The 22149-nt window shown below is 43.0% G+C and overlaps 1 protein-coding gene across 1 annotated transcript in view; it reads left to right on the top strand.

Annotated features, from left to right (window-relative positions):
- Nucleotides 1–2725: 2725 nt before the first annotated feature.
- SUMF1 (sulfatase modifying factor 1) overlaps nucleotides 2726–22149 on the top strand; it is a 26926-nt gene continuing 7502 nt past the window's right edge. The window contains exons 1-6 of the mRNA XM_010003373.1: nucleotides 2726–2899; nucleotides 5132–5206; nucleotides 15565–15647; nucleotides 17824–17946; nucleotides 18608–18722; nucleotides 19630–19743. Coding sequence (XP_010001675.1) covers nucleotides 2726–2899; nucleotides 5132–5206; nucleotides 15565–15647; nucleotides 17824–17946; nucleotides 18608–18722; nucleotides 19630–19743 — 684 coding nt within the window. The remainder of the gene's footprint in view (nucleotides 2900–5131; nucleotides 5207–15564; nucleotides 15648–17823; nucleotides 17947–18607; nucleotides 18723–19629; nucleotides 19744–22149) is intronic.

The following is a 22149-nucleotide window of genomic DNA, read 5'->3' as shown; positions in this document are numbered from 1 at the left end:
TTGCAGCTGAAGGTCCTGTTTCCAAACAGGAGGTGGAGCTGTGAAGTGAGCCTTGGTGTGGGGAGGGATAATCCTTGGAATCAACATCTGGGATCACTTGGACACCACATTAGTGGACATACCAGAAGTCTCACCTGTCACTGCTGCAAGAGCAGCAGGTTGATAGGGAGCCCTGGGATGTTCCCAGCTGATCCTACACAGGCAGTCAAGGCTTTTCAGGTTTTGGAAGTGAATGCTGGGCTGTAAGGCCAGAGTTAAATTTTCACATGCTTTTAGACAGCAGCTCACTAGTGAGCTCTGAATCTTTGGAGGCTGCTTCATGGAGTTGTTTCAGCTACAGTGAGTTGGAAAGAGATTGGAGGGAAGGAAGTGGTGCAACTTTGTACCACGTTGTCATTCCCTAAGTGGAAAAAAATGTAAGCAAATTTATCCTGAAGCCCTTTTATGGATTCAGTTAAAAGACAATCTGTAAGTGCTCAGATTATTTTTAGTGGAGAAAAAATTATGAGGATGCATCCAGCTTCAAATGTGGTTAGTTCAGAGGAAAAAGTATTTGTAGCACTTCTTAAAGGCCTGTTGCAAGTTGAGTGAATTTTAAGTGTTGCTGGGAGAGACCCAAGCAAAAGCAGAGATCTGAAGTGGAGAAGAAACAGTGTAACTGGATATGCAGGGTCTTGTCAAATACTCGACCCTCTCTTAAGAGTAGGGAGAGGTTCTGGATGGCTGATGTCACTTATTTGTTTTCATCTGGAATGCTGGTGCAATTGTAACTACATAAATAGCAGTAAACTCCAGAAGCTGGAAAGTGACTAATGATTCTTTGTCTTCCTGGTTCATCAGTCATTGCAGGGATAAACTGTTTTGGTGAAAGCATCTAAACCTTACCAAGAGAATTTTGTAAAGTAAAAAAACCCACACATAACACCAAAACCAAAACAAACAAGCAAATAAAACCACAACAAAAAAATTCCAAATTTAGAATAATCAAGGTCCTATCATCTAGGCTGTGCTGCAGAATGGCTGTAAGTGCAGAGTCCAAAGCTCATGTTTGGATCTGTGAACCCACCTCTTCGTCTAAATAATGTTCCATCAGTTGACAGGTTTTACAACCCTGTCTCTGCTACTTTTCATAGACATGGGGCATACTGTGTTATTCCACTGTATGTGTGTGGAATTGTGCTTGAACTCTGGTATTCCTGGAACCCAGGCTTCCTTTTCTGTCAGGATTTAAACTACCCTTCTGGAGTAGTGTTAGAAGTGTGCTACTCTAGAAACTTGCTGAATATTTCTGTTATTAGACTTTAATTTCCTGCATACCAGACAGCAAGATCTTGGCAGGGAGGGAGGCAAAAAATGAAAAGAAAAAAAGAAAAAGCTTCTATCTCTTTGAACTGGCTTTGGTTGGTTTAGATTCTGGCTCTGGTCTGTCTGCTTGAATTCCTTGTATGAGTAGTGTGTGATCCCAGATCCCTGCCAAGGCAAGGTCAGGTGCAACATGACATGCCAGATGATTTTCTACTCTGGATGCATATTTTGGTGTTGGTTGGCTTGTTTTGGGCTCATCCACTCAGAAGCCTCTGACCATTTCCAGAAGAGGAGTGAGGTGGCTGAATTCAGTGTGAGCCTGGGTGTGAAGGTAGCTCCAGAATACTGAAAAGAAAGGAGAGGGAGTTTTCTTCCCCAGTTCTTTAATCTGTTGCTGATGAGCTGGGTAACTTCTTGGCAAGCGAACTCTTGAGTAGTCATCCCTTGGAACACCCCCTGCCCTTGGGAAGATATTATGCAGCCTGAGCTGCCATTCTTCATTCCAGCACAAGCTTCCCAAGCAGGGATTACTGATGCTCTTGTGTCAGGAGAGCATTGCTCAGTTTGTGGTCTTTAGAGGGCTCTCAGGAAGCATCTGATGAGGCATGACAAGACCTCTGGGGCATTTGTCTTCCCATAAAGAGCCCACTAAAGCTGAGGGAAAAATGTGTTCTGTTTCTCTGGAAACTGGCTGAGGAAAAACATCTTATTGAAAAAGTTAAAATGCTTTTCTGTCACTCATCTTTTATTTCTGAAGGTTGAGGCCCTTGCCCCAAGGTCAGTCTTCCAGAGGAGTGGAATATAACGGTCTGGAAAGCTTGCCTCATTTCTGGCACACAGCTGCTGGTGCTGTGTCTACCTGCCAGCTAGCAGCAGGGTTGGCAATAAAATGCTGCATGTGCCTCTTGTTAAATGAAAGCCCATGTGTAGTTAGTATGCAAGCAGGCATAGATTTGTCCACAAAAGAGCACTTCACCGTTTCATAATCTCCAGATTCTTCACTGATGCATCCAGCCTTCCTAGGAATACAGTGAAGTGCCCAAATCCCTCATCTAAAAATGAGTAGTAAGGACTCTGGATTGTTTCTTAGCTGTTTCTTGGCTCTTAGGTACAGTAGGGGAAAACATGTTTCTCCTCATTAGAGTACAATCATGGCCATCAGTAGAAGTTAAGTACCCAGACTTCATGCAGAAAGAGCTACAAATGTGTTTGTTGTTCTCTGTTACTGCTCTGCTTGCTGTTTCTTCCAAACAGGTAGTGATCAAATGCCACTGTTTCCATTTTGTTGTGCTGTTTTTGCCAGTGAAATGCTGCTCAAAGGAAAAGCTCCTCCAAAGATGAGGTGGAGGAGGAGTATGAGTACAAGAGCCTTCTCAGTCTCTCACTTTCATAATTTTTTTGGGTGGTGTTTTCTCTGCAGATGGTTGCTATTCCAGGAGGAGTGTTCACAATGGGCACTGATGAGCCTGAAATCCAGCCAGATGGAGAGTGGCCTGCTAGGAGAGTCCACATTGACAGCTTCTACATGGATCAGTATGAGGTCAGCAATGAGGAGTTTGAGAGATTTGTGAATTCTACTGGGTACATCACTGAGGTAAGGTGGAAAGGTGTGCAGCACCTGTTATCTTTCTCTCTGTTGGCAAAATTCCCACTAAAAATCAGGCTTTTCTTTTTTTAAGGATGTCACAATACTTGCTTGGGATTTGCATACTGGAATATTTCTCATGTAAATAGTGTAGAGGGAAGATTGTCCTCCCCTCCTGCCCAGGGGTCTGAAAGGGCATTTTGAGGGACACTGAGTTAAGTGTCCTGGTTCCTGAACTGGTGCCTTCCCTGCAGTGTGACTGAGGCAGCCTGGATAAAGCTAACAGATGGCTGAAGATGCAGGGGGTTTGAGGAGTTTTGGTTTGGTTTTGTTGTTTATTTTTTTCACCTTTGGGTCCTAGGACATCTTTGTACCAGGAAACTATGTTCAGAGGAAGAATGAAAAAGGAGTTGAAAAACCTGTGTTAGCTGAGGACTCTGCAGGCTCATTCAGCACAGCCACTTGCTAATGAGCAAGCCCTGCTGTCTAGAGAAGATATAATAGCAACTGTAATAACAGTTTTGTGCATGTTACTGGGAACAATGGAATAAGAAAGAATATGTTAAGGTTATTCCAAGAAAGAAGCTGCCTGTGCCTGAGGCTCTGATCTTCCCTGACAGTTGACTGTTCCTACACAACTTCTATGAAATCTTGACAGGCCTTTTAAGCAAATAAAAGTCTTGGTAATGATCAAATCTCAAAGGAGGCACTTTGCTGAATTCACTTGATAAACTGGTTCTCTTTTGGAAGACAGGATCCTTCTGGTTGGATGAACAAGCTTTTATCTGTGGCACTATTTCTGTGCTTAAGTTCTTAGCTCAATAATTATGAAAAAAAGGCTGCTTGACAATTGAGTTGGAACAGAACTTGTTGCAAACAGCTGCTGGAAGGAGCACTTGTGCAGTTTGAATGTAGCCCTGCAGCAGGGTGTCTGTTTCAGTGCTGCAGGGCTCAGCTCCTGTAGTTGGGTGCTCCACTCACCCTTTCTCCTTTTCCCCTCCCTACATGGGGCCCCTTTTATGTTGGATTTGGAAAAATAAACTCAGAGTAAACAGATTTTGCAGGGTTTTTTGGAGATGCAGCTGAGCTGTGTTTTGTGTATCTGAGTCCTGCCCACATTACTTACTGTGAGTAAACAGAGCCAACCTACTTCTTGGTTTTATTGGACTAGACTGGACTCCAGTGGCAAACGAGACCTGAAAGGGAATAAAAAGCTGAAGAAAAAAAGCCTCCAGAGGCAGAGCTATCTTGCTGCAACAAAAGTATTGTCTTTTTTAACAAACTTTAAAAAAACCTAAAATGCCCTTGATGGAGGCTGTGAGACTGCAATCTGGGGCCCTGTCAGTGATGAACTGTTTGCTTCTCTCTGGGTCTTTCAGATTGGTCAAGTGACAGAAAAAAAAAGTATTTTCTTATTCACTTTCCTTTCTGGAACGAGATAGAAAAGTTGAGTAGTTTGTAAAACTTCTTGGATGAATGGGATCCTTCTTTCAGACTGAGCTTCTTGAAGACTTCTGAGCATGCAGAAGCAGCTCATAGTGATCATTCTCAGTCTTTGAATGCCCTGAATGAAATGAAGAAATTAAGAAGGGCAAATTTCTTGACTTCTGATAACAAGTTTTGACTTTGCTATATAACAGTTCCCTTAGTTTAACAAGGGGGAAAACCCCTTCTGTTGGTGTCATGTACTGTGGTTCATTGGAATGATTTATATTTCTTGTTTCTTTTGGCTTTATATAATGGTGTGTATAATGACTGGGTTACTTTTGGCTCTTCTGTTGCTGTTGTAACAGTACTTTAAAACATGGTGCTGCAGTAAGGGAGAAGGCTTTTATTGTGATTCCCAAAGGAATAACAGTACTTTAAAACATGGTGCTGCAGTAATGGATAAGTCTTAAGTCTTTTATTGTGATTCCCAAAGGAGAAAGGAGATAAATTAAATAAAGCCTTGAATGTCAGATTATTGACTGTACCATTTTGAAGTAGTTGGGACAACTGGAACTACATTTTTAATTAGCAGAAGTAATAACATTTGCAGAAGCTCTGTGAGCTGCCATCTGCCCAGTGGCTGTTGGAGAACAATGACATCCAGGGATAAAATGCCTTCTTGATTGTTCCAAATAGCTTCCTTGAAAGATAAGGCAATTCTAAGAGTAACTTTGAGTTATCCTTAATAAAATGAAGCTGTAAATGTGAGTGGCATTTTAAGAATTACAATTGAATCTTTTGTTCTCTCTATAGGCAGAGAAATTTGGTGATTCCTTCGTGTTTGAGGGAATGCTGAGTGAAGAAGTGAAGGCTCACATCCATCAGGCAGTGAGTAACACAGCAGGGGAGAACTCCCTTGGCAACGACTGGGGCAGATGTGTTAGCAGTTATGGCAGACATATCTAAGTTGTGTGATATTCCCCAAGTCCTGCACAAGAATGGGGTTTCTGGAGTGGTGTTGGCCTAGAATAAGGCTCCCTCAAACATGAAGAATTTACAGTATCTTTTTTTTGTTGTTGTTGTGGGTTTTTTTTTAAACAACCAGTTACAAAAAATAGTTTCCTGATGAGCAAAAGTTAGTATCCACTCCTTGACATTTTTTCCTCCTCAGTGAGAGATATTTAGGACTTTATGAAGTGGTGCAGATATAAGGCTGTTTATTGGTATCACATGCAGCAGAGTGGTGCCTCAGAAATCCAGGTGTCAGTAGTGGCTCTGAGTGATGTGCTGTGCAGGCAAAGGACAGGAGAGCTGCTGGCTCCCAGAGTTCTTTTTGCCATTCCAGAGGAGCAAAGAGAGGTGGGACAGTCTGAGGTTAAATTACTGCTTTTTGTTAGTAGCAAGGTTTTACTTGTGCACAACACTTGATCCAACATACAAACCAAGGAGTTTAGAGGATTGTTATTTATTATGACAAACAACTGAGAATACCTGGGGCTTTAGCATTTAGTAATTTAATTGTCTCCAGAACAGTTTATCAAGCAAAGGCATTTCCTTCCACATGCATGGTGCAATAACTTAGAGAAATGATAATGAATAATTTCCTTCCACATGCATGGTGCAATAACTTAGAATTATTCATTATCATTTCTCTATATAGATGATGGTCTTGGTTGAGGGAGGGAAGCCTGTAAAGTTTGATTTTTGCCTTTGAGGGGCAGACTGAGAGATCAGAGGTTTCAATAAGCCCTTTGTCAATATGTGCTGTGACTGACTGGGAAAATGTGGGGTTTCATTTCCTACTGCAAGGAAAGGAAGATTACAAGGATAGTTCTTTTTCATTTCATTCAGCAGTAGCATTTTTGTACTGGGAGATGTAAGAAGGCTACATTGGACTTGCCAAATGCCAGCACAGCTGCTCTTGGAGGTAGAATAAATGCACATGGGCTTGTCCCATCTTTACAACAGAAAATTCAGCCATCAGTACCAGAGAAGTTGTTCTTCCTGCCCTAGTTCTGAGGTGCAGAAATGCCTAAATCAGGCTCTAAGGTTTAAGACAAACAAGCCAGAAGAATACTGGTGTAAGCTCAGTCTTGGCTATTTGTATAAACACACAGTGTTGAGAGCCACTTTCCTGGGTGTGTCAGCCAAATTTTAGTGTTGGCATAATGCTAACAGAACATGTTTTGTGCCAGAGAGCTGGATTGGAGCCCAAACTGGGCTTTTTGGCTGCTTCCTTCCAAGGTTTTCTGTATTTAATAAAAGTAAACTTCAGGAGACTGTGTTTTTGCCATGTATTTCAGTATTTACTATTGGGTCACTTTGCTAATTACTGGCATGCAGAGCATTGTCAGAATAGGCACAGAGAAAGATTATACTAGTTTTTTAGGTAAAGTGATAAGGAGAATAGTGACTGCCTTTTTTTTTTGGCACTTCATGCTGGTGCTGTGGACAACTAATGTTCTGAAACATTCTATGTTGTGAGAAGGTGAAAAAGAAACCAGAAGCTGCTTTTCTTCCATCTGTCTGCCTGGCCCCTCACTAGCTACATACCATGAAATCCAGCTTCTATCTGCAAGGAGATGTTCTCAAAAGGCAGCTCAGTGGTTGAGTTGCAAAGAGCATTCCAATGTCTGAAGATAAAGCTTAGGATTTTGCCTGTGTCTGCTTCTGCTTCTCAAAGCTGTGCCTTTTTGTTGTACGGGTGTGCATTTTCTGTGAGAGGTTGTGACTGTTGAGAGTACAGTGCAGACCCTGGTTGTTTGGAGGGGTTTTGGTTTTTGTGACAGTGCAATCTGTAGATTAGACAGGCAAGCACCTTTTAGTCGTAGGGAGCTGAAGCATCAGCCATGGGGCTGTGGTGTTAGACTGCAGTGCAGTGATTGCTCCTCAGACAAACAAATGCTGTGCAGGCCATGCTTGTCCTAGCTGATTAAAACTAGTGAAGAGCATTAGCAGTTTTCTAGAAATTGTGCTTTCAAGAAACAAATCTCAGCAGACAACTTGCAAGAAACTTCATATTACTAAGATAAACACCAACTCTGGGGCAGGGATCTGAAGGGTTGTGCAAAAGCAGATTCTTCCTAGGGATCTTGGAAACTTAGATGAAATATTAAAAAATGAAAGCATCTTATTATGTTGCCCAAAATGCTTAAATTCTGCTGTGTGTGCTGGGGAAATAATGATGAATCCAATACTAGTCAATCTTTTTTTTTAAAAAAAGGTGAGCAAATTTTAAGATTTGGGTTCTGCAGGGTGACTGTTCAAATGTCATCAGAAAGAGTGTGAATTGTATGAAACTAGTTTGCACCAGCAGATTGCAATGATCAGCAACAGAGGAGATTAAGGCTTGTTTCTCACTGTATACCTAAGTCAACTAAAATTTTAGCTTGTGTTAGGTACCTTCTTGAATCATAACTACCACTGGGAAAAGCAGAAATAGGATATAATCATTGGTGTGTTACTGGTGCTGAAAATCCCTCCACCAATTTGATGGGAGAAAGGACTGTGTTATTGCTTTGCTTTGGTGGCTGAGACACATTTTGGTAAGGCTTTTCTCCAGCTGAAGCACTGAGGTGCTAAATGCAGATGTGAATAAAGGAGAAGAGCAACAGGAATGTGTCTTTTGGAAGTGGTATTTCATGTGCAGTGAAGGAATCAGGGCAAGGTAGAAGTGAAGATATTGAACTAAACAGTGTATAACAGCTGCTGTAAATATTGGGGGGGGTGTTGTATGTTGGGGAGTGTCAGGGGGTTCTCCTCTACTTGGCCACTTTGGCTACTCCAGTTCTGAAGCTGAACAAATTCATCCTAGGCCCTGAGAGGAAGCAGAGAGCTGAATTAACAGAGGTGGGGCTGGTGAAAGCTAATGCAGGAGCAAATGAGCTTAGCACATAGAATAATTGTTGGAGCTTTGGGTGTGCATTTCCTGGAGTGAGGTGGTCTCCTAGATAGCCACTGCTCCAGGAATGTAGGTTGGACCTAACCCTCCTCTGGAAGGGAAGCAGAAAAAAGGGGTGTAGCAGCCAATAATTGGATTGTTCTAGATTTTTGGGAACTTGAATTTTAATTTTGACCTCTTAAGTTTGTGGTGTTAACAAGGCAGAGAGGGAAAAGTTAGCACTGTAGCAGATGAGGGTGTTACTGATAGAATTGGCAAGGATGTTTTCAAATAAAACCAGATTTTTCTGTGGTGAGAGCAGAAGGCCCTTTGAAACCAAGGTATTTTGTGTGGGTTTAACAAGTATTGAGAGCTTCACATATTAAACTCAGTTCTCAGACCTGCAGTTTAAGACCAACGGCAAATTACTGCATCTATTAGAGCTGTTATGTCCATGTTGGATACTTGGCCTTAGATGTCATTGATAAAAAACACCCTAGAATTGCCAATAACTTAGCACTTGGAGATAATTTTTCTTTTTCCTCTCTTCATGGAATTCGGGGAAATGGAAAAAGAGCAAAATCTCTCCATCTTGAGGTTCTTATTTTGTGATGAAACTGTTTGCCTGCTCCTTTATCCCCCTGAGTGAGTAGAGGAGGAAATGCATGCCCAGTGCTGTTATTCCATGACATTGTAAAATGTCATTTATATGGCATTTTAATGTGTCTGAGAGCAAAAAGCAGGGGGATTGTGTCTGTGAAATGAGAAGGTACTGAGGCATGCTTGCCAGTGAGAGGATCTGAGAGCTCTTGCAAATAATTGCAAGAGTTTCACTTGCTGTGCAGCTATCATGAAGAAGGTAAACATGAAGTACCAAGATTGTAGTACAACCTAAGTCACATTTGCTCACTGGGGAGTAGTGGGAACATTTTTATTCTTGGCTTCTGGAAGACAGCAAAATTAATTTTTGCTTCAAGGCCAGATGAACTCTGCACTGGAGAGACTGGAAGCATACAAACCTGTGTACTTCATTTGTCTTTAGGAGGGATTGAGTTTTTGGTCTGAGAATGCAATGAAATTAGTTCACTGGCAGACCTGAGCAAATACCATTAAGGAGTTCTGCTCAATCTAGAACTATTGGATGCTGTTTTCATCCCTGTTTGCATGGAAACTTCTGCAGTGGTCTTGAAGTGTGCAATTCACTTGGTGCTAGCAGTGCTGCCAGCCATTAACTCAAGGGGCATAGTCCCATTCTAAAAACAATGCAAATGTGCATTGCAGGTGAGTATTTGGAATGAATAATGAAAAGAATAGTGTTTGCAGGTAGGACAGCAGTGCTAGTGTTTGCAGTTACTATAGAGAATGTACCTTCTAACAACATGCAGTAATAACTTGCTTATCTGTGGCTTGAGGAGAAAGCAGGAGGTTGTGGTGTAGTTTGATGCTGTTGAAATGTCCAAATCCTTAGGATGCATAAGCAGAAGTTGACACGTACACCTTATTGCTAGTTTAAGGGTAAACTGCACCACACTTGGCTTTGACTTTTTCAAAGGCCTTTCAGAGAGGAAGCTGAGATCAAAGGAAGAGAAGGGTGAGCCAGTTTCCTGCAGATCCCAATGCTTCAGATACCCTGGATGAGGAGCTGGGAAGGTGGAGCTATCAAGCTGGTAAATCTCTGTCTTATGCTGCACTCCCACTTCTGGGTGAAGGAACGTGCAGGAAGCATCTCATGGGGAACCACCAGTAATATTAGTCCATATTTGACAGTATAAACTGCAACTTTGAAGTGGGGCATTGCTTGTGCCTGAGGCTGTACATATATCTGTGCACACCTCATTTTCTCAAAGCTCATATTTATGTGGTTATTGGAAAAAATTACTGCCTTGTCTGCAGATTTACATGTTGGCTCAAAAATAGGCTTCCAGAGATGGAACTCACCGGGAGTATCAGGTCCTCAAAAGAAGATTTTTGGATTCCAAAACTTGCACTTCATGAATCTTACTGGATTTTAGCATAAAATACTTTTGGTTGTTTTTCTGGGAGGATTGGCATAGCTGTGAAGTGTTACACTGTTTGAGATACAGTGACCTCTCCTTATACAAAGGAGAAGGTCCTTTCGTAGAAGTGCTAGTTTCCAATTAAGTCTGAAACCCTTTTCCTAATGACTTAAAATGTATTTCTTCTAATTCTATAAAGCTGATGCCTTTTCTTTTTATAGTAGTGCAATATCAAAAATATTGGGACTTAAGGCAAAAAATATCAATAGTAAATAATGACCTAACCCCTTTGTTGCTTTCATTTCTGAGCGAATGAAACCCTAGAAAATAAGAATTAAAACAGATTCTTCTATAAATAGAGCTTTTGGGTGCTGAGTCTTTAAATTGATATAATAAATAGCATGAGGCTTGCAGTAGCATTGCAGAAACTGGTAACGTGAAGTATTAGTTATCTTCTGGAAAAAACACTCAGCTGTCTACTTTTAAGCTGTTTCAGTGTGCTTAGTTACTGATTTGGTGGAGAATTTGACAATCATGTTTCAGCTCAGTTTATGCACATAATTACAGAAGGTTTGTTCTTCTCTGCAGAGTATCTTCAAGTACAAATATGAATTATAGCTGCATATGTATATTGTTTCCCTTGTGCAGCTACTATGACAACCTTGATAAGGGGCTCAGAGAGATCTATTCTTTCCTTGAGCCTTGAAGTGGTTTTCACTTCCACACTATTTACATTGTGATGTCTCCCTGACTCAGTTACAGCTGTTTCAACTTAAACACAAGCCCGTTGCTATGGGGATGATGCACTGCATAGAAATAGGTCACCTTGTGCTGTTCCCAGTGATGGGAAGGAGGAGCAGAGCTGTGAACTGATGGTGAACGGGGAGTCTGCATCTGCTGGGGGATTTTCCTGGCATTTGGCTGGTTTCATAGAATGGCTTGGGTCAGAAGAGACCTTAAAGATTATCTGTTTCCAACCCCCCTGCATGGGCAGGGACACCTCCCACTAGACCAAGTTGCTCCAAGCCCCATCCAACCTTGAACACTTCCAGGGATGGAGCAGCCACAGCTTTCCTGGGCAGCCTGTTATAATGTCTCACCACCCTCACCATAAAGAGTTTCTTGTGTTCTGAATCTGACTGAAAAACTGGGTCAGAACAGGGGGCTAAACTTTGTCTCTGGCCTCTGTGGGTTCCCCTCTCTGATCCTGAGTGGGACTTTATGAGGGCAGTGACCAGAGACACCCAGAAAGCCACATGGGTATGTGCCAGCCCAGAGCTGCTGCTGGCTGGGGCCTGGGGCTGCTGCACTGTGATCCCAGCTGGAGGTTCATCTGTGGGTTTCCTGGAAGGGTGGGCTCCATCCTGTGGAAGGAAGGGAGTCCTGTAGTGTTATGTGCTCAGGACCTGCCCCTGGACACTGGGAGAAGACCTCTGCCCCTAATCTTAGTGAGAGAGAAAGTTCTTGTGGGGAAGGTACACTAATACTGCTTGGAAGAAGAGGCATAAAGTTACTTGTGACCAGGACCCCAACTAATGTGGTTTCTTTGTGGCTTCTGTGGGGAAAATGCAGTGGTTTGGGCTGTTGCACAGTCATTATTTTTATTTATTAAACTCTCTGCCTTACTAATGTTCCATTTTCTGTCTGCCTCAGTAGTTCATTAATCACCTGTTCAAGGTTCAAGGGATGGCTTAAAGGAGGACAAGTGGACAGAGATTTATGTATATCTGCCTTACCTGGATAAAATAAAGCCCTATCCAAAAATTGTATTCTTTACTGAATAACTAATTATTTCTCACATCCTGGCAAAACACCAATGCAGATATCCAGACCACTGGCTGTATCTGAGACAACACTTCACAGCTTCCCTGCTTCCAGCCTATGCACACATTGCATTTGCAGCCCAGAGGATGCTTTTGCAAAGCAAAGGTGTACAGTGTTTAACACAGTCTGATCCAGATGAGTGGTAACCTACTAAGTCACCTTCTGAAACTGAAGTGTGTTCTCCAAGAACCCACTGCTTAATGTATCATTCTTGAAGTGTTTTCCAGACTTAGACTACTCTTCACTCTGAAAATCTCTCTTCAGACAGTTGATTTCTAAATTGCTGAAGTTCTTGCACTGCAGTAACTTGTGCTTCTTCCAGATGTTTATCTTGACCTATGTATGCAGGCCTTGTTATGCTAAAATAGCATTAAAATACTGTAGCACAGCAAACAAAGATGTCGTGCTACAGCAGCACAAGTTTCTCTTCATCTTTTGGGTCCATCTTAAGGTCAAAATCCACAGCTTTATTATTTCAAGTGACTTGCTGCATGTTAGAAATGGAATTAAAGTCAAGATGAGCTACTCAATTGAGTTTATTTTTGGTAAATCTTTTAATACAAATGTGATTTCAATTAAAAATTTGAAGCTAAAGTGGGGGGTTGTTTTTATCTAACGTGGCCAGTGCCATGTTAGATGCAAGACCAATACAAATGTTTTCATAGTTTCTGGCTGGTTTTTATGTGTTTTTTAGAGTATTACCCTACTGCTTTTGCTGTACCCAGTAATGGTAAAATGCTGGTGGTGAAACTGACTTTCCTGACCCTCCTTTCATTGTTTGTTTTTTCTACGTATCTGTAGAAAGGAATTTTGTTTAAGATAAGTTTAAAGTAGTTTAAAAATCTTGAAATCACGAGTTAATGGAGCAATTAAAGTTAGGCTATCCCAGCCTCCTTTGGAAAGAAAATGGAATACTTTGAATTTTAAGCAAGCTGATAGTGGGAGTACAGGCTTCAGTTCTGCAAATTGCTTCATCTGAGTGGAAAACTTGTAGGTTGTGATTAACTGTTGGTGTATCTTCCTGGTATTAGCAGGTTCTCTTCACAGCACTACAAGTCTGTGGTAAGCAGAATAGTGAGTTCTTAATCTTGGAGCAGAGAGCTGGATAAAGCAAGTTTTCAGTTGGATCAAACCAAAACAAGCACTTGAGCTTCTCTGCTTCTAAAATGTGTTTTGCTCCTGGAACTGCATTTCCTGGATCTCCAGGCACTGGTGGAACGTTTGCAGGGCAGAGGTGTTTAGTCAGCTCTGTTACAAGTGACAGGCTACCCTGGAAAGAGTTAATCAAAATAAAGGAGCTATTGTCCTCTAAGTCAGTATCTTGCCAAGATCTGATCAACAGCATATGCTGCTGGTTTTACAGGATGAATCTGGCCACTCTACAGAACACGTTTGGGAGCGAAGCGTGAGGACACTAAGCATTATGAAAGTAACTAAGCTCATTAGTGGCAAGGGAGGGCTTTGCTGTATTAACTGTGATGCTGCAATATCTCAGTCTAATTAGCTCTTTTACTAATTAGATTTAGAGCAATTAAAAGCTTTAAAGACTTCAGGGAAGTTTTGTGAAAGGACTGCAAATTTCAGGTATGTGACTTTTGCTTTTGGAAGGAGCCCCTTGGATCACGCTCACTGCTGTCAGCTGCTGCCTTAGAGGAGCTTCAAATCAATTGCTGAAGGCTGCATGTAGCTGGTCGCTGTTACCACTGCCCTTGTTCTAGGTGTGTAGCTTCTGAAGATCTGCATGTTCTGCAAAGCCTGGCAGCCATTTGGTGCTCAGGAACAAGACATGCACACGTGGTGCTCTCATGCGGAGGGATTGTTTTTTTTTTTCCCCTGGTTTAAAATAAACTATTCTGATTGAAAGCATCTGCCTTTTCTTTTGCATAACAAAAGTGTTTTCCAAAATTAAAGTCTTCTAAAGCGTAAGCCTTTGCAGTTGCCTGCAGAGATATTTATCCAAAACTCAGCAGTTTAAGTTATAAAAATGTGTTGAGTTTAGAAGCTATTGGGATGAAATTTTACTCCTGATCTTTCAGATTCACAGAGAACAGAACCTTTAGCTGATGATCCTGTGGCCCTCCTGTTGTCCTCAGAGGGCTGTAAAATTCTAACTTTGCATTTCTGTCCTGTCATGAATATAGGTTCATCAATGGTTGAACTCAAAATATACATGGAATTGGTTGAATCAGACTAGTTTTAAGTCTAGGTTCAGCAACTTGATAATTCTGAAGCTTTAGTTCTATGAGAGTTGAGCAGAGTGTCTCCCTGGATGGAGATTCCAGCTTTGAGTCTGAATGCTCAGTGTCAGAGCTGTAATTCCTGGCAAGAGATCACATACTCTTCATGCCTTTTTGAGAAGAGTTGGGGTTCTGATTCTGGGGAGAATGGCCTTGGCTATAAAAAAACATACTATTGACAGTTAACATAAATGTTCTTTTTCTCCTCAATTTTCTGAAAGAACCCAGATAAGCATTTCCAATGAATGTGAATCAGAGTAGGATAGTTAATTGTGCTGTTTACTGACCTTCTCAGCTTTGAAGTAACCTTAATAGAATAAATCCTTAATGGATGTGTTTTAGGAATAATTCCTTGGCATTGCAGAACCAATTTTGAGACTTGTGGTGAGAGAGGAGTACTTGCTATCTGCATTGTTACCCAGTTATGCCTGCAAGCCTGATGCTGCTCAGCAAACCAGCTGGGGAAAAAAATAAGAATAGCACTAGACTTCTGGGGCTCTTCTGTCTCCACCTTCTGGAAGCTGAGAGCAAATAATTTAAAATCAGCTTACTGAGTTAATTAACTGGAAAGCAAATGTGTTGCAGGATGTGTGTCTTGACCCTGGTTAAAGTAAATAGTCAGGATTTTGTTTCAGTTATTCCAAAACACCGAGTCTAGGGAGCAAACAATTGGGATGAAATTCTCTTTTTGCCAAATCTGCCTTCTTTTTATCATCTCTACAGAATGTGTCAGACTGAAGTCAGCCAGAAGGTTAACTGTGTATCTGTACTGGGGGCGAAGTTGTAAGAGAATAGAGTAAAACTGTGATGTTCCAGATGACTCCTTCCAGCCACTACATCTGAGTGTTCTTGGCATAGTTTTCAGAGGTGAAGAGCTGGCAATTTCTGAGCAGACTGTCTGGTCCTCCACAGACATCGTGCTGAGGGCTGTGCCTTCAGAGAGAGTGGGCTGTGCCTGATCAGACCTGCAGGTGAGAAAATGTAGCAGGGAAGGAGAGGCATCCAGAGGGCAGTACTGCAGGAAACCACGCTCAGGGCTTGGTCTCCCTCTTGCTTTTCCTTTGGGTGACATTTGCTTTGTGCTGTTCCATACCTGGGGCTCTTTCCTGGCCAGCAGTACTGCAATATGAATCAAATGGTCATCTTGGTTAATCAGAGGTTATTTGGAACTTTAATAGGTCAAATGGCTCTGCAGGCAGAACCATGAGCTGTGAGTGAAGCTTTGTAGCCTGTTGTTGCAGGGTGGTTTTTCAGAATAGGCTTTAGCTGGGAATTTAATTTAAGTCCTCTTCTTCTGTCCCTTTTCAGGTTGCAGCTGCTCCCTGGTGGCTGCCTGTAAAGGGAGCCAACTGGAAGCACCCAGAGGGCCCTGGCTCTAGTATCTCCAACAGGTAAGTCACAGGTGGCCATTCAGTTACAATACACCCCGCTTGTAAATATGCCTGTAGACATGTACCAGGATGGGAGGGGCAAGGAAGGGTTTTCAAGCAGTTACCTGTTTGCTGCTGCTTCAGAAATGTTCCCATCTTCTAGTGTGCTGCATGAAATATTCAGTGGTCACATGGCCAATGATACAGCCATATTTAAAAAGGTCTATAAGCACTTTCCACCCAAGGGAAAAGAGACCACACTGAAATGTGCTTAATGTGTTTTCTATTCATGTTTCTGTGTCATCAGTGAAGCACAGTAAAACTTCAGTGTCTGTGACTTCAAAGCATCCAGTGCAGGGCTTGTGGAGAAGGCTAAATACCTCATGCCTACTCTGAGTCTGTGTTATGTGTCCTCCATCTGAGACCTGGAGGCCTGTCCCTTGTAGTAGAAGACTAAAGAGTTTTGTGCTTCCTAGTGTATTCTGGGTTTGTGGGCTGATTCTTGTGGAAAATCAGTTATGACTTTACCTAGAAGCTCTAAATGCTTTGGAAAGCTGTACTTTCTCTTAACAGCCCATAGTTAGTGCCCTGCTTTGCTAGCAAGACCCCTGAAGCTTCCTGATCCATGTCTTTGTGCAATCACTTTCAGAAGGGGAATGAATGTTATGCCTAGAAAATCAGGACACTTCATTTGTAGCTGCTTTTGTGGATACTGCAGAGCTAGCCCTGGGTTGCATGTGTTGAAGGCCATTGCTCAGTTATCTGTTTTACTGTATGTTTGTGACTCTCTTCTTCTGGGACCTTTTGTATTGCAGCTCTTTCACTGGGCAGATGTCAGTGAAGTTGGCACTGGCTGCCTTAATCAACTAGTTGAAGTTTTAAAACTGCAGTTTGAAATAAAGTCAGGCTACCTAGCCTAGATTTGGTAGATGTTGGCATGTTTTTGAGTCCTCTGAGGACAGGGCTGTGTTAGTGTAACATAATTTGATGACTGAACTGCTTAGTAACAAGTCCGTTGTCAGTTCTCCAAGGGCAATGAAAGAATTATCTGAGGCAAAAATAGAGATAATATCAGGAGGCATTGTTAGGGGAAGACAGAGAAATTTAGGTCACAGTCAGCAGATAAGACCTGGAAACCTGCCATGTGAATCTAGTCTTGTAGCAGTGTGGTGCAACCCCAGCCTAGTACAGCTGCTGGGGAACTTGCCATGTGGAAGTAGCCTGATGGTCCAGGATGGACACACTGGGTTTGTGAAATGAGGCAGGAAAGACAAGTTTATAGGAAGTCCTCTGAATCTCTCTCCTGGACCAGCACCCTCAGCTCTTGAAGTATCTTGGTCTATTGGAGACTTGGGTGGGGAGGATCCTTGTGACAAGAATGACTTGGCATTTTTTTGTCTTTTTCTGGGAAAAGAGACCAGGATTGTAAGGGCAATTCTGGAACCAAACCAAGGAAGGATGGTGGCTTTTGTGTGGACTGTGGACTACTTGAAATGCCCAAAGAAAAATACACTTAAATTTCTGTAGTTCACTGTTTCCTGGGTTGGGTGCTGCAAAAGATGGTGTTAAGAGTAAAAGCCTCTTGCTTATCTCACCTCTTTCAAATCCCCCCCAACTGACAGCACAGAGAGAACCTGCAGCAGAGAGCAGAGCACACAGGGACGTGAAGAGTGTTTGCTGTTAAACTGCAGTGTTCATTTCCCTCTTGGGACTCCTGGTTTCTGGCTGAGATCCTGTTACAGTACCCTAGCAAGGAGCAGTAATGCTGCAGGCTTGTGGAGTCTTCCTGTGGGTCTCTGAGCACCTCCCTTCCCACAGGAGCTGTGTGTCCATAGTTCTTCATTGACTCCTGGGTGCAGGAGGTTTGTGAGGGGAGACCATGAGAAAGCACAACCCACAAATGTCTTTGTTAACTGTAGAGACCTGTTATGTGGAAGTGTGATGAGACAAACAGAAGCTAATTTTTTTCTCATCCTTGTTTTTCTCTGGTGGTTGCACTTCCCTTCCAGCATCTTGCTGTGTCCTTAAGTAGCTCCTTTTTCTGTAAAAGTGATCTGATACCTGGTCCAGTTGTGACTGAACTTCCTTGTGCTCCTTTGTGGCCACCTCTAGAAGAGTTCCACACAGTGCTCGTGCTGTGTGGCTGTGAGATCACCTCATTCTGCTGATGGTCTTGTCCTGTTCATGTTGTTCCCAGGATGGACCATCCAGTTCTTCATGTCTCCTGGAATGATGCTGTGGCCTTCTGCACCTGGGCAGGGAAACGTCTGCCCACCGAGGCTGAGTGGGAGTACAGCTGCCGGGGGGGGCTGGAGAACAGGTGCCTGTCTCAGATGTGTCCTTGGTAAAAGTTTAAAACTGGTGTTTACTGGATAAGGAAGAGGTCTGGGGCGGTTTATTACCCTCAGTGTCTGCTTTTTTGGTGTAGTATGGACACCTGTGGTATGTATAACACTGACTTCCTCTAAACAGGTGCCTTTAGGTAAGTGTATTTCCTTGAATACCTAAATGGGATGTTGTGATCTGAACTCCAATGGGAGGAGGACACAGCCCAAGAGGGGGGAGAGGTGACCAGATGCCAAGGCACAGGATTGCTGCCACTGCAGGAGAGGGAGGAGTGCAGGAGCATAGTGCCCAGGCCAAAAGAGGTGCAGAAGAACTTGAGAAGTAAATAACTCCATCACTGCACAGCAACTGCTGTGGGCCTGGGGAGGAGAGCAAGACCAGGGGAACAGCAGACTCAAGTCTTCTCCATGGTGTGTCCTGGCCTACACACCACACAGGGCAGTGCTGCCTTGCCTTCCTCCATGTCTGAATTGTCCTCCTTGAAAACCTGCTAGATTTTGGTACAAATAGAACTGGAATACAAACAGTTATTCAGGGTAAAGTGGGGAGGGAGGAGGTTTGTGTGGTGTGTCTCAATTCTTTTATTTTTTTTAAAAAAAGCCTTTGCCAACTGTTCTCCTGTGTCTGTTTAACAGACTTTTCCCATGGGGCAACAAGCTGCAGCCAAAAGGTCACCATTATGCCAACATCTGGCAGGGAGTGTTCCCAACTAATAACAGTGCAGAAGATGGATACAAGGGAACTGCCCCTGTAAGTGTCTTAGAGTGAATTCATCCCATGAACATTAACTTTGTCTTCTTAGAATGGAGGCCTGTGCTCAGCACAATGAGCTATGGCTGTTTTCCATTCCTATACTCTCTCACCTTTCAAGTTACCATATAGTTCACTGCAGGTTTGAGTATTACCAGGGGACACTTCTTAAAAGCTAATTGAAAAGTAAAGATTACTTTCATTTTAACTTCTAGTTCCTCTCAGACTGACCTCTTTTCCCACTTTGCAGTCAGTTCCTACTCAGATGCTGAAATACTTTCTGCCTGCACTTCTGGCATTGCAGTTTTTAACTCTCATTTTTGAGTGGTTGATCCTGAGGCGTGAAAATCATGCAATAGTTTAAAAGAAATGAAACTTCCCTTCTTGGAAAGCTTGAGTCTGTTTGGTGTGGCAAACCATGGAGTGGGATGTTAAAAGCAATCAAGAATGTGAATGAGTTATTAAATGGTAATAAAATTTAAAATGTTTCAGTAGTTTCAGAAGTCCTCATATGGATGAGTTGACAGCCAATCTTGCTTTTCTTTGATGGGAAGAGGAATTTGGAAGCTGTGAGTATGGGTCTGGAGGTCAGGTCACTGATGCTGTGTGCAGATCTGTGGGTCAGTGCCCCTCTTGAAAGGATCAGTCTCCAAAGCCAGTGAGGGGATGCTGTGGGCCATAGTGGAACGTGGTGCTCAGAACACTGAGTTCATTCTGTTTTATTTCAATGAAGAATTTAAGTGTTACAGTTTTGCACTAATAACTTGGTGCCTGCTTTTGGAATGTGAAGGCAGACACTCCTAGGAAAGACAAATGCAGCTTCAGCAGACTGGTCTTCAGGATTAAAAACCTGATTTCAAGTTGAGTGGTTTACAGAGCTGGCCCTTGTGTTCCATCTTGTGTTCAGGTCACTGCCTTTCCTCCCAATGGATATGGCTTGTACAACATTGTGGGAAATGCCTGGGAATGGACCTCTGACTGGTGGGCTGTCCTTCATTCAGCAGATGAAGTTCACAACCCTGTAAGTATTTGATTAGCATCACAGGAAGGCCTGAATTCCCTCTTGTTACTCTGACCTGGGTGCTGTTTGAGAAGCTGCTGTTCTTTGCTCCTGCCTGCTGTGCCTGGGGTGGGTGGGCTGTGTTCTGGTGCGTTGGGAAGTACCACACCACAGGTCATCACCCTGGAGTTGTGCTGTAGTGCAGTTCTATTTGATTTCTGTTGAACAGGCCTCCACAACTGGTTAGCAGTTATACTTCCAAACTGGTGCCATTATACATAAATCAAGAATTTGCCAATCCAGTGGAATTTAAAGAACAAGGATTTTGTTCCTTTGTGTTGCTATAAGCTGCATTTGTTGCCTCCTCAAGTAGAGAGCAAACCATCAGGAGTTATCTTTGTGGCTTCTACCAGCTTGTTCAAAACTCAGCATGTAATACAGCTGAAGTTGATGGGGAGAAGTAGCTTATCAGGCTTCAAAAGGTTAATCTCTGCCTTCCTTTGTGGCAGGCAGAGAAAGAGGTCCTGCAGGGCAAGCTCTTTATGTGGGGTTTCTCATGCAGTATCTCAGCAGATTTGAGTTCTAGTGTTACATCTCCTTGTCATTTATCCAGGAAGACTAAATCTGACCAGTGCAGTGCTCTGTTCTCAGAGCTTGTTTTGTTCAGACAGAGTTATCTATGAAGAGAAAACCAATTAAACCTGACAGGGCAGGAGCTCTCCCTTTGCTGCAGGATTTGAGTGTCCTCATGCTGTGGTTTCTCAGGGTGTGTAGCCTTTCTGTGGTGTGCTGGGCAGAACTGGAGGCCTTTCTGGGAAGTCAGCAACTGGAAGTGACTTTGTGGAATTCTTAACCTTGTTTTGCTGTCTGTATGTAGCAGATGATGACATCTTGCTTTTTGTCCAAGAAGATGTGTCTGGCAAGAGCAACTAGGCTCACCTTGGGGTCTAGATTGCCCCAGATGTGTTAGCAGTTCCATCACAGGTGGAGCATGTAGAGACTTCCTAACCCACATCCATCATCTGATTCTTTTTTTCCTTGTTTGATTTGAAATAGGAGGGGCTAGTGTCTCATAGATGGACTATGTCTCTCAGACAGTCTCAGTGCCCTCCTTTTCCTGTGGGACGTGGGCTGTGTTGTACATTCCTTGCATGCTGCACACAATGATATGATGTGATTTGAATATGTCACAGTAGCCAGAGTTTTCTGCCAGTTTCTGTAATGCAGCACCAGTGGAAAGCTGCATGGCTTGTGTCTTGAGTGCATAAACACACCTGTCATCTTGCAGCACTGACTCAGGGCTTGCACACACCTACAGCTGAAATTCATATGGAACTCACACCATCCACACTCATTCTTCAGATGTATTTATTTTTTTCCTGTTTGCATGCTGGTTGATTAGGAAAGAAACATCTGCTGTCTTGCAGTTCTGCTTCCATTTGGGTGAGTGTTTTATACACAAGGATAATTTTTTTTCTGCTACCTTATGAATGGAAGCAATGTCAATGGACGAGCAGTGTTTCTAAAGATGAAGTGTTGAGGGTCTTGCAGGATGTAAACTTGGGTGAAAGGGAGGAAAAAGGAACTAACAGACTGCTGTGTCAGAGTGAGTATTGCTTTGATTGCAGCCTGGTCAGTCAGGGGAGGAGGAGGTGAGCAAGGCTGGGTGCTCTGACCCATGGGGTGCTCCCTCACCATGGGTTGTACCAGGGACACTTGTGCTTTACCCCTCTCAGGACCTTCACCTCAGTGCCTGGGCCCAGTGATCTGCACATGCTGCCTTCATGGGGAGAGGGGAAGCACCCCTTGCTGTCCTGTACCCTTTGAGACAAACAGCAACTGTGTCCCCAGGGAAGAGCAGAGGGCTGGCAGCATATTGCAGCTGCCCCTGGTCTTGTTTGGCTCTGACAGCTCCTCCAGTTCTGGCTGCTTTTTGTACAGAAGCCTCTGGGGCAGGGAACAGGGCACAGCTCTCCCCAAGGCTTCTTGCCTAGCAACACTGGGAGGCAAAAATAGAGTAACTAGGCTGAGTCTGGAGAATAAAACCAGTGTTGGTGCTGTGCATGGATAGGACTTGAAAGAGACAGATCTTGGGTCTGTTGCACCTAGGTATGTTCTAGAGGTTTTTGTTTGGTTTTGCTTGTAGAGTAGCATAAGGCAATGTGCATTATTTGTTTAAACAGAGCTCTCTCAAGGGCTCTTTGTCATCACTGGAGAAATCTTAGAGCTTGTTTTTCATGTAAGATGACTGGCTTTTGTAGGTGAAAGGTGTGAAACAACTAATTTATGTGCAAGTTTTAACTGAAAGAACCTCCAGTAGTCTTCATCCCAGCTGTAGCTTTCAGCTAACCCATTCCCCACCATCAGTGCTAGGTAACTTCATTTTATTCTGTGTAATAAAACCAGATTTCTTTGCCCCTCTCAGCT

The sequence above is a fragment of the Chaetura pelagica genome, unplaced genomic scaffold (genome assembly GCF_000747805.2).
Source record: "Chaetura pelagica isolate M959 unplaced genomic scaffold, ChaPel_1.0 scaffold328, whole genome shotgun sequence".
Taxonomy (NCBI): domain Eukaryota; kingdom Metazoa; phylum Chordata; class Aves; order Apodiformes; family Apodidae; genus Chaetura; species Chaetura pelagica.
The sequence above is the reverse complement of the archived record's forward strand: the minus strand, read 5'-3'. Positions and strand labels throughout refer to the sequence as shown.